At 42.5% G+C, this 18332-nt stretch overlaps 1 protein-coding gene across 2 annotated transcripts in view; it reads left to right on the forward strand.

Moving 5' to 3' along the window:
- Positions 1 to 811: 811 nt before the first annotated feature.
- ptk7b (protein tyrosine kinase 7b) overlaps positions 812 to 18332 on the forward strand; it is a 71031-nt gene continuing 53510 nt past the window's right edge. The window contains exons 1-2 of one of the 2 annotated variants that reach the window (XM_046401438.1): positions 812 to 1130; positions 1261 to 1412. In XM_046401438.1, the coding sequence (XP_046257394.1) occupies positions 1292 to 1412 (121 nt within the window). In that variant the 5' untranslated portion in view covers positions 812 to 1130; positions 1261 to 1291. Of the gene's footprint in view, positions 1131 to 1246; positions 1413 to 18332 lie in introns of those variants that run through there. The other variant, XM_046401439.1, reaches the window with a different exon arrangement.

The raw sequence follows: 18332 nt of genomic DNA on the forward strand, positions 1-18332 counted from the left end.
ATGGTTCTAATACAAAATAAGTAACATCACTGTTGTTGGTGGGGGCCAATTATGGTAATTTTGAAATGGATCTGCTTCTTCTTATTCTTAACTCAGTACATGATCACTTGAAGGAAACAGTGATCAGGTTGATCCAGGGGGTCGCAGTGTTGTACTCCTTTTCCCAGGTCGAGAACGGCCACCGGAAGCACCGCAGTAGGGAGAAAGGGAATACACGTCAAGCGACCAGAAAAACACAGATTAATACAGGATGTGTAATATTTTGATTTCAAATTAAAAAGACTTTTTTAAAAAAACGTTTATTTACTTATTTGGTCCATAGAAATTTATATACGTCGATGGTACGTATACAATCATGGACCAGATTGGTAGTGTACAAAATCAAATACACATAAATAGCAACTTATTTACTTACAGGAGTAATGAAAATACGACCTGTAAGTGTAGAAGATCATGTGGGGCAGAGAAAAAAAATGTATGGCTCATAATAAACGCATGAAAATGAAAGAAAAATAAGATCTTTATATAGTTATTTAAGTTTGCTATGTGTTCAAAGAGGGTAGAGTTAAACATTGCTTTGCTTTCTCTTGTAGTCTTTACACCGCATGAAAGGTACAGTTAGATAAAATAAATGTAACTAAAAATACACAAACAAACACGCAAACAAATATCTTTTCACGTCGTTTTCTGACTCCTCAAATTTCACGGAAGAATGGGAGAAGAAATCACTCTTCATTTTTTTTTATTTTGAAAGTCCTTACAGGAACTCACATGTATTGTTTCGCCCCACTTGCTCTGTAAAAAAAAAAAAAAAAAACTCACACTGGCGAGTGGGAGGAAGCCAACTTGGAAACACCGCTGAGCGAAACTCCTGTTGTTGCACACTGAACTGGGCCGGCGCTAAGTGGCTTTGGACACAGGAGGACGGCGGCTACACAGACCGAGTAATGAACCACTGCGGCCTGAATCCAAACCCACCCTGCGTCTCGTAAAAGTTTAACCTTCGTGTCTAACTTTCGGCGCGGCTTCTCAGTCTCAACTCGCTAAGTCGTTTGTCTAACTGGCCTGTAAACCGAAGCGTCGTCCTCACATGTTTCTGCCTTGTTCCTGCTAATTTCCAAAACAACCAGGTAAGCGGACCGTGTGGCTTCCCCGGGGACCTGCGCAGGTAACGGGGTCAGTTTACCTGTACGCACACGGTGACGCACGGATCTCTTTTACGCTCCCTCCCACGGCTCTCCCACAGTCGCCGGAGAACAGCGCCGGGGAGCCGCCGAGCACCAGGACGGTCATGGATGTAGCAGGAGAGAGCGAGACCCGGCGGAGGGAAGCCAGGAGAGCCCCTGCGGTGATTAACAGGAGAAAACCACCGGTGGAAACGATGTACGCTTTCTGCTTTATCTGCCTCCAAGGTTGGTAACAAGCCACTGTACATCTCACACACACTGTAAACACACACTTTATTTCTGCTCATTTAGAACAAGGAAAAAACGTTCACATTACAGACACTCACTGATGCGGACCCCGACATTGACCTCCATGCTTTTCTGAAGGGTTTGCTGTTGCTGGTTCAACTTAGTTCATTTGGACTAGAGAAACTGCCAGAGAAACACAACAGACAATACTGAGAGTGAACGGCATGGCTACAGCCACCTTTCTCATTCATTACGACACAAGAAACCTAAGTTAAGTTCAAGTTTAAAGATTTGTAAATTACATTTTGTTTGGGGGTGAATGGGGGAGGGGGTGACCTCCCCCCCTCCCCCATTCACAAATTTGGGGGGGCAAACCAACAACTGCAGTTTGGGTAAATCGAGGCTTCTGCCTTCAGTTGGTCAGAAATGAGAGGGACATAAATTCTTTCATGTGGAAAGATTTTGAGTGGAAACATACACCCTTTAAAAGAATTTGCTCTGTTTTACACAATACAAACAACGTGTTTGTTTGCATATGACTCCAGTTACACAGTAATTAAATTTCTCATCTGGATCAGGGGGACTCTGCAATCTTGGTAGGTTTTCAGTTATCACCAGAGACAGCCTCGCCATGTCGTTATGTATTCCCAGGAGTATACTTCCGTCCCCACGCAACACATTGAATGCACCATTTCTGATTATCATATTCATAACTCTTTTTGCATGTTTGAAGTGCTTCTCTGAGCCTCAGCTTGGCAAGCTTTTATGGATGCTATTCACACGTATGGGTGGAGAGCAATGCTTCTGCCTGACTGTTATCCAAAACAGAAAAGCAAAAAAAATAAAAAAGAAACTACATGATGCAGAGCCCTCCAACACTGTTAACGCCTTAAAGTTCATAACCTCGGCTGTGGAGCAAAAAGAAAGCCGTGAAAAGATCCCTCCTAGTTTGCGCAAGGAATGCTCGCGTCCTGCCAAGGATTGGGCTCATTAACTCACCGCTCATCATGTCAAAACTGAGTCAGTTTTATCTGATCGCCCCATGAAGGCTGAAACGTAGACGACACACAGATTGTGTTTTCCCCGTGCCTTCAACACAGTGGTGATAGCCAGAGTGGCTGAAAAATTCCTTTAAGTTGAAGTGTGTGTCGCCCCCCACCAGTCCTCCTCATGGTGCCCACTTTGGGATGAATGTGTCCTCTGTGTGCAGGCAGCAGGGGAGGCTGCTATGGGTTTGTGTTTATAACATTCATGAATAGAGCCAAGCCAGGTACTGTCATGACGGCCTTGAGCTGTATCTGGCTTTAGAAAGGTTCTATTTTTAAAGGCGCTCTCTGAATGTGTGCGTGTGTTGTTTTTTTTTTTTTTTTAAAGCACAGCAAAGACCAGAAATGGCGGCGAACGAGATATTTCTGTAGTGGCTGTATTCCCCACACGATGCTGTCCACACCAAACGCACCCCGTTTCTTGAGGGTTGTATGATCTGCAGGGTCTGGGCACACTGCTCAAACATTTACCCAGATCTTTTTTTTTTTTTAATTTTTTAAATTTTTCTTTTGGTTTGCAGTCATCACTCTGTTTTGCCATTCCACTATTGCTTTCTGTATCCTGATCTGGTTTCTATTTGTAGCTGACCAGCGCTGTGCTCCTGGCACAGCTCTCAGAGTAGATGAAAGCCACTTATGGAGTTAATGTCCGTAATGTTAATGCAGCAGCTCTCCTCCCACCAGCCTACCTAGTGCTTTCACCCTTCCTTCTCGTCTTGTGGTTTGTTTTTCATTCGTGTCTTGCCTCGGCTTTATCAAGGCAATGTCATTGCAGAAGTATCTATAGAAATAAAAATGACGGGCGTGTTGCCGAGGAGCTGAGATGTATGTGAGATGTTTAAGTAAGATCACACACACTCATCTCTTCTCAGGCCCTCCTCTTTGATCTCGCTCCCTCACAGTGCAGCTGGAGAAGATCTGCATTTCAGGTCTCATTAATAATTTGGATGCCCGTACAAAAAAATAACATTCACCTCCTGATGACTTAGAGGTGTGCAATCACATTTCTTGATGGAATTCACTCCCAAGTCCAGACTTTATCATTCGTCTTTATTATTTTTGTATCCACTCTCCATCTTCCCTAACCTGCTGTAGAACAAGATAGTGTGAGTGAACTGCAGGAGTAGCAAACCTCAGTTAAATAATTGGATTTGTGTGAAGGATTTGTTGTTCAGTTGCATATTGGATGGTGTTTTCCCTACAGGGATAACAGATACAGGGAGTCAGTACAGTTCAGAAAGTCTCCTTTATTCCTGAATCAACCACTGTTTTGTGCTGGATCTATAAAGCTGATCTGCAGAATTTATAATAATTCAGCTCAGGGCCTGCAGAGCCACTCTGAGCAGATCCCATGTGGACTCTTTCGGAGGTTTTGTCGACGTAGCCACCTACCACTACTCCGTTTTGAAATCCACACACTTGGCTCTTATTAACCCAGCTGTGCCCGTAGGCCATTTTTCTGGACGCTGGTCCTGATTTTCTAAATTCTTCGATTCAGAGGGGATGAAAGAATGATGCCTAAACAAACACTGGGTGAATAATATATTGTGCGGAGGGGAATTTGTCTGTTTACTTTCAGGCACATCCAGCAGTTTACCATCCTGTGGTGGACAGCAGTTGAAGTGAAATTGGAATTTATTTTAAACACATCTGAGTGGATTACAATACAGAGCTCAGCATGAGATTAGTGTCTTTTGTTCACAGCTGTTGATGCAGTAAACTGTTGTAACAGCTTTCATCATATAGTTTTATCATGTGATATTTTTTACAAGACAAATTTTTTCTTAACCTCTAGGCCCTTGTATTTTTTTAACCTGAGCCCTGCCCTATTGTCCTGTATTTTTTTCCTACCACACCAATTTGTGCTGATATATTTTTTTTAAATCCAGCATTGTTAAGTCTCTAGTTTAGTTCTTGTCGTAGAGCAGAGTAAGTGCTGGGCCATAATTCAGTATCACCCACTAGTCCAGAGTGTCCAGAGCTGCAGTGTTAAATTGATGTATGTCCATCAGAAGAAGATTAGTTGGTAATCAATTGATCATTTACGTACTAAGGCACAAACAGCAGCTTCTTAAAATGTCAGGATTTGCTGCTTTCCCTTTTTTATCAGTCTTTGGGATTTCGGTTTTGTACTGTATGTTGGACAAAAGGAGCATTTTGAAGGCATCGCTTCAGATGCTTGGATGAGCATTTGTCAGTTATTTTTGAAACTTTATAGACAAAACAATTCCTTGATTACCTGTTAAAATTAGCATATTAGTTAATAATAAAAAAGTAGTCGGTGCTTGCATCCCTGTTATTATCATATCATGGTACGGTCATATTATGTTATCATTTAACAAATTTCTTTCTTTTAATACAAATGATTGACAGGACAGTAATTGCTGACATCAGTGTGTGTTCTGTTTGTGATTTATTTTTTTTATTTTTTTCATATATTTGCCAGATCTTAATTGTTGCCCAGACCACTAATGAATTTTTGAGGCCGGTTCAGATATTGATTTTTAGTTTACAATATCCTATTTATCAAATATCTTATATCCGAATCTTGCACATTCCTGTTTGTCATTTATCAGCTGAGAAATATGTGGATATGATACATCTGCACCGGTTCCGCTTTAATCTTAACAGATACTCATTCTGGAAAATATTCTTATTCATCTCGTCATATTGGTTTCAACAGGATTCATTTATATATGTATGTATAGTGTCACTGGTCTTCATCTGTGTGTAGAAATGTTTTGTTAGGCGAAATACATACATTAGCTCTGCAAGAGAATCCAGGTAAAATAATGTCTCATTTTATTTTAATCTCTGGGACCTTCACACCGTGTAAGGCTAAAATGTGTTTTTAATCATTTCAAAGAGTGTTTTAAGGATAGTGAAATCTAGCTGAGCGTGACAGTGAAACAAAGCACCGAGAAGAAAGAGCCTGTTGAATAGACTTGAATAATGCGATCTGGTTTCCAGTGTGCTCATGCACATCAGACAGTTTGACTGGTAGCACAAGTCGTGAGACTGGGGGAGGATTTCTCAAGGTCCTCCATGGCTCCTGTTTCTGGTCATTTATCAGACAGTGTTGTTGATTCAGGTTTAGGTGAGGCCTTTTGAACTTTTGAGTCCCCCTTTTCACCCAGTCGGTATGTGCCGTTTGCATTCACTCCATTATGCAGGGCTCTTGTCCTGGGGGAGGATCCTCTTGGACTCTGTCAGAGGTCACAATCATGGCTACTCAGTATCTCTGATTTGGGGTCCTTGTCGGCTCTAAATCGATGTGCTGATGTCTCCTCGATTCTCTGTCCTCCAGACCGTGACCTGAAAATGAATACAGGTCTGCCATCTTTAAAGATGTTGAAGCTTCCAAAGTGATTTTTGGAAGATTAAAGGAGCCTGGAGTGAGGGTGAACGTCTGGCTAAATTGTCATCAATGTGCGTACTCATTAGGCTTGTCCCGATACCATCTGAAATATATCCCATACCGGGTGATTTATTTATTAGAAACTGGATTCCTCAACAGCATGCAACAAACAGCAATTTCTTTCACGACAGAAACAGTATTTTTGGAGCACAATAGTAATGCAGCAGAGGGAAGAAAGCAAGGAGGCATAAATTTGGGTTTGAAAAGACCCGTTACTCTCTCCTGCTCTTATTGTCCCCACTATCATTATTTTTCTTATGACTCAAATAAATTGGAGGAGCAACAGGGTAAAGGTGCTTCATTTTATCTTTAGTTTACTGCCAGCTGAAGTTGTGGATTAATGGTTGCCTAAACAGCATCCCCATCAGCAGAGATTAATGGAGGAATGATAGACATGATAACTTACAAGATGTTTCGTCTGCCGATATTTGCCAAGCTGTGACATTAACTGTTTGCTATGCTTGTGTGGGAGGCGTACCTGCTGAGAATCTCCCTGATGTTGATTGGTCAGAGCGGAAAATGACCACAGATCACAATGATCACGTCTCTCCGTGGCCCTCGTTGGCTCCGCGTCGTCAGTAAAGCCAAATAAACAAAGGAGTGCGCTGACCGAGCTGCTCGCTTTAAATGATGATTACTGCACCTAATGACCCATGTACTCGAGCTGCAGTGTGTATGTGCGTGTGATAGAGCGCCTGTGTGCTGGCATGGAGTTTGTGGTTTTGCTGGCTCTGCTCTCGAGCCCTGTGGTTGTGATTGGAGTCTGGCCTCGTAGATCTTGTTCCTTCTTTCCTGTCCTAGTTGTTCTGTTGCCCCTCGTGGCTGCCAGTCTTGTCTGGAGGGATCTCTGCTGTTTATTGACTTGGTGCCTGCCTGCACAGCTCTGTCTCTGTCTGGGCTGGAGGAGTGGTTAGCCTGCACCCCGACCCACCACTGCGGCTGGCTCAGAAAAGTCTGTCTCTTTTTGTTCCATGGTGTTACTGATTACTTGCTGCCATCCTTCAGTTCAGAGCTTTGTAATTTACCATGGTTTAGGTCCTAAAATTCCCTTCTGAGTATTTCAAACCCAAATGATCCAACCCAAAATTTATTTTAAAAGTAATGGTTTAAGATGGCTATTGATTCAAATGGCAACAGTGGTGAGGAGAGCTGCAGCGATTGGCCGATTAATCCACTAATCACTAACAGAAAGTTAATTTACAAAAATGGCACCTCCTTGGGCTGTGTGAACTTGCAAACAGATATATTTCACAACTTTATGACATTTTCTGGACAAAACAAATAATCAGTTAATTGAGAAAATAATGCTTAGATTAATCGGTAATCAAAATAATGTTTACTTGTGAGTTTACATTTGTTAGATGTGTTTGAGGTTTAAGGTGAAAATATTTATGGTTCTAAAGTTTTGGAAGCACGACGACCGAAACCTCACATACACTCATTGATTTAAAAAGGGAAAAAAAATGTCTCAGTGGGACCTAAAGAGCATCAAACGTTATCTGAAAAGATAATAATAAAAATAAAGAAGTCGGGAATAATTACACTGGGTCCAAAATGCTTTCAATCTCAACCAATCCTAATCAAGCTAACAAGTAAACAACAAGCCTGGCAATTAATGGGCCACTTCATCAAAAAGAGTCATGGTACATTTTCCCTTTTTCACCTTGTGTCAAAGAAAAAATAAACATTATTCCTCCTGTGATCATTACAATACACCACACAGTCAGAGGTGATAACCAGTGTGTTGGGATCCGTTTATTGACACAGAAACGCAGTTCTCTGTTCCGTCATTGCTGTCAGGATAACTTTCCAGAGTTGCAAAATCCTTGCTCGTAATATTACAAATGTGGAGTCTTTTTTTCATCCGATAAATCCTTGAACTCGTGGATCTGGCAGCCTTAAATAACACCCCCCACTATATACAGTGTAATTTTTGGTATGAAAGCCCACTAACACACAGAGACACAGAAGGGAGAGCTAACGCACTATACACAGCATAGTGACACCTCCTCTGGTAGATGAAGTTCTGTTGTCTCATGGTTCATGTCGTCACGTTTCCCAGCCCTCGTCCGCGGTCAGGTCTTCGTTACCAGGAACCAGGTGGACCAGTTTAAGCTATAATCTAAAACACAGTGAGCCTTTCTTCTCTTGTTTAGCTGCAGTGATCCTTTATTAATGTGACGTTATTATTCTCTTATCAGATGCAGTTGCTGTGGGTCTTTAACCTCAACCCCGTCTGATCTGCTGCTGCTGGATCACTTACATTCTGTCAGCGATAACCTGTGGTTTCATATTTGCATTTAAAATGATGAATACAGATGGTTTTAGTGCTTTGACACCGTGCAGATACTCCGACAGTCGTAAATCCTTACGACCACTTTCCCCCTGCAGGGCAGATATGAGGCCACAGTGAGGGGAAGCTCGCCTTCAGAGTGAAACAAAATCCCTGTTTTCTTTCCATGTCGGTGCCAAAGCATTCAGATGCATCTGATCGAAACGTGCAGGAATGCCTAATTTGGCTTCAGCCGGTTTGAAGGGGAGGGAGGGAGAAAGAAAGGAGGGCAGGAGAGGAGAAAGGCGTCTGGCATGCCATTGCATAATCCCAGCAGCCATTAACTCTTTGTGTCCCGAAGGCTGAATGAACTCATCATAGCAACGGGCCACAGACAGAGTGACATCAGGCACCTCTCAATCAGCCCTCAGCTCCTCCCTGCTGCACCAGCAGATTTAAACAGGCTGAAAAGGCCATTGGTGTTTAATGAGAAGGGCCTTCAGCTATGTTTCGTGTTGTAATGAATGGGGTCAGCTGGCTACAGCTGGCCCTGTAGAGGGCCCAGTTGCTGTTTGGAGAGAATATACTTACCTTCAGGAGTTTGTGCATACTCACATCTCTGCTGATTTACTTTATCACCCAGCTTGTACTGTTGTGTTTAGCAGTGCTCCTCGTTATGTCTTCTGTCCACTGTGGGTTGCAGTTGAGCTCAAAGGCCATTGGGAGGGTTAGAGCTGTCACCATGGCAGCCTGTACAGCATTAACCTCTTGGTACCTGACTAAACCTGCAGAGCTGGGGTTCCCTCTGTACGATGGAGCCAAGATAATGTATGAGTTAAGCTGGTGGCTTTATCAGCTCTTGGCACAGGGAGCCTGTGACTGTTGTAGAGCCTTCCGGTTCCTTTGAATCCAAGCTCATACATTTTGGATGTGAACCAAATGCCACACTGGTGTTCCTTCAGGCTTTGGAGGAGCATAGTCGTATCTTTTCAGGTCTCACAAACAATGAATCTCATGAAAGGGTTTTCTTTGAAATTGCCCCCGAAAGACACGTGGAGGTAAAGAAGAGATGCCTCAGACTAATTTTGAGGGGAGAGATTTTTTTATGTTTTGCAAGCAGCCCAAAGAAAATGTTGCCTTCATGTGACAGACGGTGATGACTGATATCTCCTACATGCTGTGAATCTCGATCATTTACAATCAAATGTGTCTGCACAAGCTGAAAACATTTTTCTTAGACCATATTATTGTTATTATTAATACAGCAGCTGATTTTCAGTCACAGTGAGTTGAAATCTTTTCATTATCTATTGTCTGCTATTGTCTTGCTCTTGGTCACTGCCTACGTTTGGAGAGCTTTGTTTTCTAGACTCCACTTGTGTTTTTTAAACGTTCAGACCCCCTCTCAGCTATTTTTCCTCTCTTAAGCGGTCAGTATATTGTGATGCTCTGGCACTGAACTCAGAAATGTACGCAGCCTCTTTCGAATTGATGAAATTCTTTGCCCTCACCACTGCGGTGCCATCTGTAATTGGCCTGAATTAACACGTTGGCTTGTGCGGCCGTCTGGAAAAGCTTTCTTTCTCGATCAGGTCATTGCCTTTGTTTACATCAGCATTCAACATCCAGCTAGTGTTCTGGCTAACCTTGATAGCATTTTTTGTGGTTTGGATTAACACTCATTCTCCCCTTTTTTTGTATTTGTTTCTCTTTTTCTTCAGCACAAAATGTTCTTGTAAATTCTATATCACAGTTTGATCACAGCAGGCATTCTCTGAGCTCATCAGCCTTTCTGTGGGCTCTTTCATGTTGTGCCATGCTAACATGAATCATAAACAAATCATGACAAAGCAGCAGTGAGAATAGTGTATTGACATGAAAATGGCACTGTATTTAATGTTATCAGTTTTGACCTTGACGTTTTGGTCAAGTTTTGTCCATATATGGAGGCATGTCTGCAAGTCCAAAGTGGACATGTCTCAGTGCTGAAATCTATTTAAAAAGAAAGACAAAAAAACAAATGGACCCAAAACTTGAATATCCCTCTCTAACCGTAGATGGGCACTCCATGGGCCAAGAGGGGAATTCATTCATTTGCTCCCTCACAGTTTCTGCTCTCCAGTTGCATTAAACCGCTGCATTTTGTTGTGCAGTGTGTATGACACTATGTTCTGGTTAACAATGTGAAAGTGTTGTTATTGACACTTCTTCAGAGCTGCTCGTCTTTCTGCTGTTTGCCCTGTGATTAGGCTCTAACAGTGAGGCCCGTCTTTGAGTAAATTTATTCATTGTCTACAGAATCACCCACTGAAACCTCTGCTGACCTGAGGTCTGCCCAGCCATGTTTGTCCGTTATACATCTCCTCTCCTGCGGCCAGTACACCCAGCAGCATTAGTAGATTATGGGCGGCTTTGTTCTCTGTTAGTAGACAGTAATTACCAGAGCAGAGAGGGAAGCTCATTACACTGCCAGCATCGTTATTTTCTATGGTTTCAATTATGTTAAACAACCTCACCAGGCTCCCCAGCTTCATCTTGATCTCTCTTTGCTGCTGCTGTACTCGCACTCCGTTTCACCTTCATCTGCTCCTCTTCACTTTGTACGTTCCAGTTTCACAAACTCTGCCAACTCCTGACTCCCTTTAAACCCCCGTTCTCCTCTCTGCTGTCCTCTATCTGAACCTCCCTCTGAGTCTGTGCTGATGCAGACTTCAGTGTTTTTTTTTTCTTTAAATCGGTTCTGACAGAGGGATGGCACAGCAGAGGCAGACTAACAGAGTACGTTTGCGGCATGAGGAGAATTTGATAAAAATGAACCTCTGAGCTGAAATGAAGAATGGTTCTGCTAAATTCTGCTGCGGGGGATCCAAAAAAATGTCTTTTTCTCTCAAGTTGGCACTGACACAAATTAATGCATCATTCACGCTAAGTTAAGCATTGTGGGCTGTCCCACAGTGACCGTTTGGTCTTTGAACTCCTTCTGGATAACTCCTGGTTTCTAGTACCTGGTGAAGGAGCAACAACTCTTGCAGAAGTTTTCCTCCTCACCTGCTCATGCAGTCGCCTGGCAACACGATGTTGGTTATGGCACCAAGCAACATGACAGAAACGCTGAGCGATTTGGCTGACCTCTGAATGTTCGTGCACGTCTTTTTGTTTGGCCTATGCAGTATGACAGTGTCTGATTCACCCTGACACTGAACATGTGATGTAAATGGCTTCAACAATGATACTGTTGACCAGCTGGTCTGGTCACTTTGCTTTTCTCCAGAGGTTTTATTCTGTTTCTTCTTTTTGCTGCAGGTTTGTGCTAATTGAAATGCAATGAGCCCTTACTGCTCGCTGTCAGGTCAGAGGAAATTCTGTCTGTTGGTTTGTTCAATGAGTTGTTTTCACCAGTGTGACGCGGGTCAGAGGTTCGTCCAGTAACATCTGCTCCAGGAAGGTGCTTCCTGTTTGTCTTGCATTATTCCCTCCGTCCTTCCACACTGCTGCAGCATTCAAAGGGGAGGCTGATTGAAAGTGTGAGGCTTCTCTTTGGGTTTAATTAGAGCTGATTTTTAGTGTGTGTGTTGGACAGTATACTTGATCAAAGTTACAAATGCTTATTCTGGATTTACTTGGAGAATTTTTAGCGCGGCACTGTCTAAAAGCTGTTTTAAAAGGATTTTCCACTCTGCCAAGAATAAAAGTCTTGAGGGGCAGTCTTGATGGTTGTATGTTTAGGGATTTCTTTTGCATGAAAAGGACCCACTGAAAAACCAGCAAATAGTAAATGTGCATGAAAGTTTTCTATAAATAAATCACTGGATGGTAACTTTTTGTGATCATAACACTTGAATTCATTGCTTGTAATGTAACTGTCTTCATTCTAGTGTGCTGGATTACAAATGTGCTTCATTTCAGTGTTTTCTGGAGCATTTTATGGTGGATTTGCTCACATTTTTATGAATTAAAATATTATACTATTGATTAATTTAGCTAATCTGGCAGTTGTTTTATTGATATATTTGTTTGTTGTGTCTGTGAAATGTCAGAAAATATAAAAGGTGAAGTGAAGTAAAATGAAAAATTCTCTCCAGTCATTGTGATCAGGATCAGCTTTTACCAGCCTCAGTCAACAGTATCAGTATTTACGCTCAGAAAGCCCACATTGGACAAACACACCAAATAATACACACCACAACAATGGGCAGCTCTGTGCAGGTGCAGCCAGCCTACAGCAGCCTTGTTGATTGGGGAGCACAGGACACTGTTTCCTGTTCTTATCTGCTGAGGTGACAACAGATAGAAATGCCCATATTGTGTCTGACAATTGACAATGGTCCCCCGGCTACCCCTCCTGTGCTGGAGAGTAGAGGATGTAGAAGTTTTGTTACGGTTGTTTCCTCCTGGAGTTGCGTCAGTGCGGATGAGGATCTCCCTGTACCACCCTACAGCTTTTACCGCCGCTTTGTGTCCTCATCCAGGTTGGGACCCAGACAGAGGGCAATGGTCCTGTCTTTCCTCGCTGTGGATCATGTGGACCTCGGTCTTGCCTCTGTGTGCGTGTGTGTGGTCAGGATGGAGGGCAAAGGCTGCATTCTCCCTGAGGGTTTGGACAACAGCCGTGGCAGGAGACGGCCAGCGGCTGTTTGGCTGTTGACTTCCTGTGGTGCAGAGGGGGGTTGGGGGAGGGGGGAGGGGGGGGTCTGTGCTGCTGAACACATGAGGCTTTCACTGCCTCTGGAATTTGAGTTTGAGTATGTAAACGCAGACTGACGCCACGCGGGAAAAACAGTTTTGTGTATGCGTTGGTGTGGTGTGCTTCATGTGGCATGTGCACCTGTGGACAACTGTTTGTCTATGTTTTCATAGCGAGCGCTTTATTTGTCCTGTATGTATTACAGTGTATCCTGCACTATTGATGGATCCTGTAGGAAGCCAGACAACAAAGCAGACCCGACACTTTAAGGTAGTTGGTTAAACACACATTTAATACCTCTGCTCTGTATGTGTGAGTGGTGATGCTTCATCCTCACCATTTCTGCATAAGAAAATGCAAAGCTTGTGATGCAATTCGCTGTTACTCACTGAAATGACAAATATTCCAACATTCTTTTCGACATAGTTTGCAGAAAGCTCTGTCTTTTGTTATAACACTGTCAGTGCGTAGCCGTGGATTTCTTCTCGTTGCGTTTTTGCAGTATGACTTCACTGGGGCTCTTTCATCTCTGAGCGGATGGTTTCCAGGCAGACGTCTTACTCTGCCTTTGTGTGTGCCTTCTCGTCCTGTCATTTTGGAGGAAGCAAAGAAAGGGTTGCAGTGAAAGCTACACCCCTGCCTTCCCTACAACCTCGCAGGTCCATCTTAAAATGAGGTCAGGCGACACACGAGCCAACGGGTGCACCCCTCTCTCGCCTCCTCGCTCTCCTCTGTTCCTCCTTTGCACACATTCGCTTGTTCTTTGAAGGGTGAAATCTACTCTCTAACTTGCACTCTGCAAGCGCCCTCACACTGTGATGTAAAAAAGGTTGAGAAACTTTAAAAAAATATAAATCATGTTCGAGTTGTATGAGTGTTGAGTGACTGCCTGCCGCATTCCTCACACGCACAAGTCAAACAGGAACAAAATGTGTCAGATTGTAGCTGTAGCGTTTCCCTGGCTTTTACTGCTTTTTTGGATGTTGATTTGGTAAAGATGTTATAGCCACAGCTCTTAAACAGTGATTGATATTGCACCTTAAAGGGACAGTTCACCTCAAAATCAAAAATACATATTACCTGTAGTGCTATTTATAGTTTTGGAGGTATCGGCTGTGTTAGCCTTCTCTTGAATATTATCGAAGTAGATGGCCACAAAAAAAAGACTTGAAAAGCTCAACAGTAATGTCTTTTTCCCGAAATCATGACTTGGTTTCCCAAGATAATCACCACAGACCATGAATTTGTTGTTTTGGGGAGAAAATGCTGCACTTTTCACTTTAAGTAAAATGAAAAGTCGCTTCACTTAGCTTTAATTCGATTCCCTTAAATTGTAAAGAGCGAGAACATCCCTGAATCCTTCTGAAAAAAGCAGTTATCCTCACATCACGGCCGCTTATTAGAACAGCATGTCTTCAGATTTTCAGCTGGCTGGGGCTAAACTTGACAACACCTCACAGAAAAGAGGCCAGTCATGAATTAAACAAGCACTACTATTCATAGACACTCGCACAAATGTTTCTCATCTCCGAGAAAAGAAAGAGCTGGATGTCCTGCAGCTTTTCCTCCACCCCTCCCTCTGTGTTTGATCCCTTTTTTTTTTTTTGGCACTGTAACTCTTTCTAAAACTTTGCGGTTGTTCAAAAGGCATTAAACATGAGCGAGTTCGTCAGTACAGGGAAATGGCGAGAGCCGTACAGGGATATGCGCAGTGTATTTAAGGCATACAGGGCCCAGACCTCCCAGAGCTTTTGGCCCCTGCATCCCATTTCCCTCAGTAAACACTTACATTCATAAACTCACACTCACGCTGGGTTTTTTTTTTTTTTTTTTTTGTTCTTTGTTTTTTTGTTAAAGAAATGTTTTATTTTTGAGGAGGTTGCCGTTTGGGATCATCTCAAGTCTGTGCATTTCTTCCAGTCATTGCTTTGTACCTTAATTCTGGTAAATGGTTGGTTTACTTTGGAAATTTGACTATATTACGTAAATGTTTGTGGAAGGAAGGAAAAGAGCACTTGGACTTTGTATTTTTTTACTCTTAGTAAAACCACATTTGGCTCTCTTTGAACAACTATAAAATGCCTAAGACAGCATTGTCAGAAAAGATTCATGTCTTTATTACGTTTCCTTGTGACGTAAGTTTAAAAAATACTGGAAACAGCTAGAGACAAGTTTAAGAAGTATTTTATATTTCCCAACTTAACTAGAAAATTTATCATAAATATACCTCCACAAATCGGACTTGAGCTGCCTCCTCTGATTTCATATCACAGCTGGAACTCGGAGGTTTGGCTGCAGACTGCATAGCAAAGTAACTTTTGGTGGGTTAGTCCATAAAGATTGGACAGTGGTTTACTGTGCATCTTAAAATGTCCTAATGAAGATTTTCATTTTCAATGGGTGTATGAGTAATTTGGGCAGCTGGAGGACAAAAGGGGGGCGGGGACTGGGGTTCAAGGTTCAGAGAGAAGCTGAGGTCACCCCCCCAAAGACCTGCTCAGGTTTCAGTACAGATGGACTAACAAGCATTAACCCGATTCAAAGCGAGGAAGAGACACTGCAGATGGAGGTGTGAGCTCCCAAGCGGAACCCTGTCAGCCTTAAAAGTGTAATGAATGATTAAAGGTCAGGAGCACACCAAGCAGCCATTTGCTCCAGATACACTTTGCAGATGGTTTAAAGGTTACATTTTTGACAACAGGCGCTTACAGATTATCTACAGAGGAAATATGATGCAGCAACTCATTCCAGGTGTGAACGAATGGGTGACTGTACTTGTTTTGCTTAAGGACGTAAGTAATCAGTTGGCACAAGACTGTGTCTGAGCACACACTGCGTCTGTAAGTGACCATGCGTGCTTTGGGAGAAACCGACAATTGCTCTGTTTTCCAGTAAGGTGATCTTGGCCCTCCTAAACTCTGTTTCTGTTCTTCCAGATGTGCTCTTTTCCCAGCGCTCGCACTCATCAGCTCAGTCCTGTGACCCTGATCTGATTTTCTCCACGGGTCAGGTGATGTGATCGAGAGACTGGGCACGTCCTACAGATTAATTTATCAAATATCACTTTAAACCATAACACATCCGCTTTTGATGCTGCGTCTGATCCGGGCAAACCCAGCTGCTGGGTAGAAGTGGTTTCTGTGTTGTTTTTTTTCCCCCTCTTTTTTTTTTTTTTTTAAACAACCAGATTTTTACATTCAAACCTTCTGGCAGTTGATTCTGTGAGGATGGAAAGCTTTATATTTACTCCCTCTGACAGTCGCCCTGAAACCATCCTGAACTTCACTTCAGGGCTTTGTGGTTACAGGATCATAAATCATACTGCTAATGTGTTCCTTTTACAAGAGACTTCATGAGGTTGTTTGCTTGTGTTGTAATTAAAAAAGGAGGATCCCACGTAATGTTTTAGCAGCTCAGCTTACCAAAGTTAAAGTAACTTGAAGCTGTTTTTACTAAACCCTGCCTAAAATCTACAAAAGTCACCTTTCATGTACAAATTAAATGCAGAGTCCTGCTGATAATACTTTGGTAGTTAGTATTAGCATCAGGGTTGTGTGTTTCAGAATGGTTGAAGAGCACATATTTGAGAACAGATGAATTCAGATGTGCATTGGGATTGCACTCATAATTGCAATCGGACGCTTGCTTCTATTGTTTATAGTCGGTCGACAGTTGAATTTAGTTGTGACATGTTGGAATTAGTACATTTTTTATAAGCTGAATTTGATTTACTGCCTTCGCCGTGAGTCACTCTTAATCATTACTTTTTCTGTATGTACGCCTGCAAGGAAAATGATGCACGGGATCTTGTGGTGCATCTGATGTCTCTTTTAAGGTCTGTTTTTATGAATGAGAGTTGCTTTCAGGTGGCGAGTTCCTCAGGTCACCCTGAGCCGTGCGGTGAGATGATTCCTCTGGAAGTTGTGCAGCGGTGAACAAGTGGTTCTTGTTAAATGTGAGCCAGAGAGAAAATTGCTGTAATTGAATGAAAACCATATGCTTCTTATTTGGTGAAAATGCTTTTTTTGTTTTTGATCTTGTTAAATGTAGTGTTGCTAGACTACTCAGTGCATGCCATAAACAATGACCCATTTTCCGCGTTTTATGATGGAATATTACTGTATGGCCAAGACAAGTTCCCAAAGAAGCTTCAAGTCATTTCATGTGAGGCTTTCATTGATTTTTCCAGTTTGTAAATTAAACCTCTGTTTATTTTTTTCTTCACGGCTCTGTCCATTTCTTTGACTCGGTTCAGTGAGAGTATTTCTACACAAACCTGCTGTGGAAATGATGAATGAGTGAACCTTCAGGGGAAAGTTTTTTTTTTTTCATGTGATTTTAGGCCTGCAGCAAATGGTCTCATCAGGCCTCGCTCTTCTGCAGTTTAATATTGTTATCCTCCTTTGAGAAACAAAAAAGAGCATCTTTGCATTTTGACGACTTCTCAGCCCTCTAAACGACGCTACGTTGCTAGCAGTGCCATTTCTGTTTTAATTTGGTTAACACGCAGCATCGAGCAGGTGGCCGCCAGAGTCTGAAATGTGGGTCGGCTGAAGGTATTCGAGGAGACGGAGCTCAAGTGTTCTGTTTCTTTTGGCTGCGTTCCAACAGAACTGTGCTAATCCAAATGAAATAACGGCTTGCTCTGCAAAATAAACAAAAAACTACTCTTCTCAGCCAGCCTGTGGATTTTTTCCCCCCATACATTTAATGTTTGCTTTACCTTGTAAGATGTTGGTTGAGTGAAGCAGTTTGATCTTTCAAGAGGCTTGCACTTTATATGCTACTGGGAAGAAGTGCATTGTGGTAAAAGATTATATTTGCTATTACTGCAGAGTACTAAGTTCCAGAGCTCTGATGTTTTTCTTCATTTGAGCTATAAGTGGCAGACTTGTCAGAAAGGTATTTTCATGGATTCAGAGCAGTGCAGGAAGCTGGGTGTGCCCTCAGAGTTTAAACAGTGAAGTTCATTTGCTGGGATCCGTGGTTCTTTGTTGCTGCATGTTCGAAAACGGGTACTCTGACCCTCTGTGTAAGCCACTGTCTCTGTAGTTGTAAGCCTGACCCCGGGTGTCAAACATGTCGGCCTGAGCTGGAGCTTAATGATCAAAGGTCAAGACATGTGTTTTAACCTTATGTCCTGAAACACTGGGATTTCTGTATAACATGACCTCTCACCTTTTAAACAAGGCAAATCTACTCCTTACAGGGTTATTATCTGATTATCCCCACCGTGTAATTTCACACAGGAAACACCATCTCAGCCAGCAGCCGCCATGTTGTGTATTTAAACAAGGTTTTAAATCCTGACAAATTGTCACTTTTCTCTAAACAGCCTCAGCTGCTGTGCATTCTCTGTTTACTCAGACAAAAGCTGGACTGTTGCAGTGTTGATAACTCTCAGGATGTAAATTCTTGTGTCCTTTGTACTGCCAGGCAAAAGTCTCCACAGAAAATACAGTTTATCCAAACTTTAGTAAACCAACACTATGCTGAC

This window comes from Scatophagus argus, chromosome 10 (assembly GCF_020382885.2).
Source record: "Scatophagus argus isolate fScaArg1 chromosome 10, fScaArg1.pri, whole genome shotgun sequence".
Classification (NCBI taxonomy): Eukaryota; Metazoa; Chordata; class Actinopteri; family Scatophagidae; genus Scatophagus; species Scatophagus argus.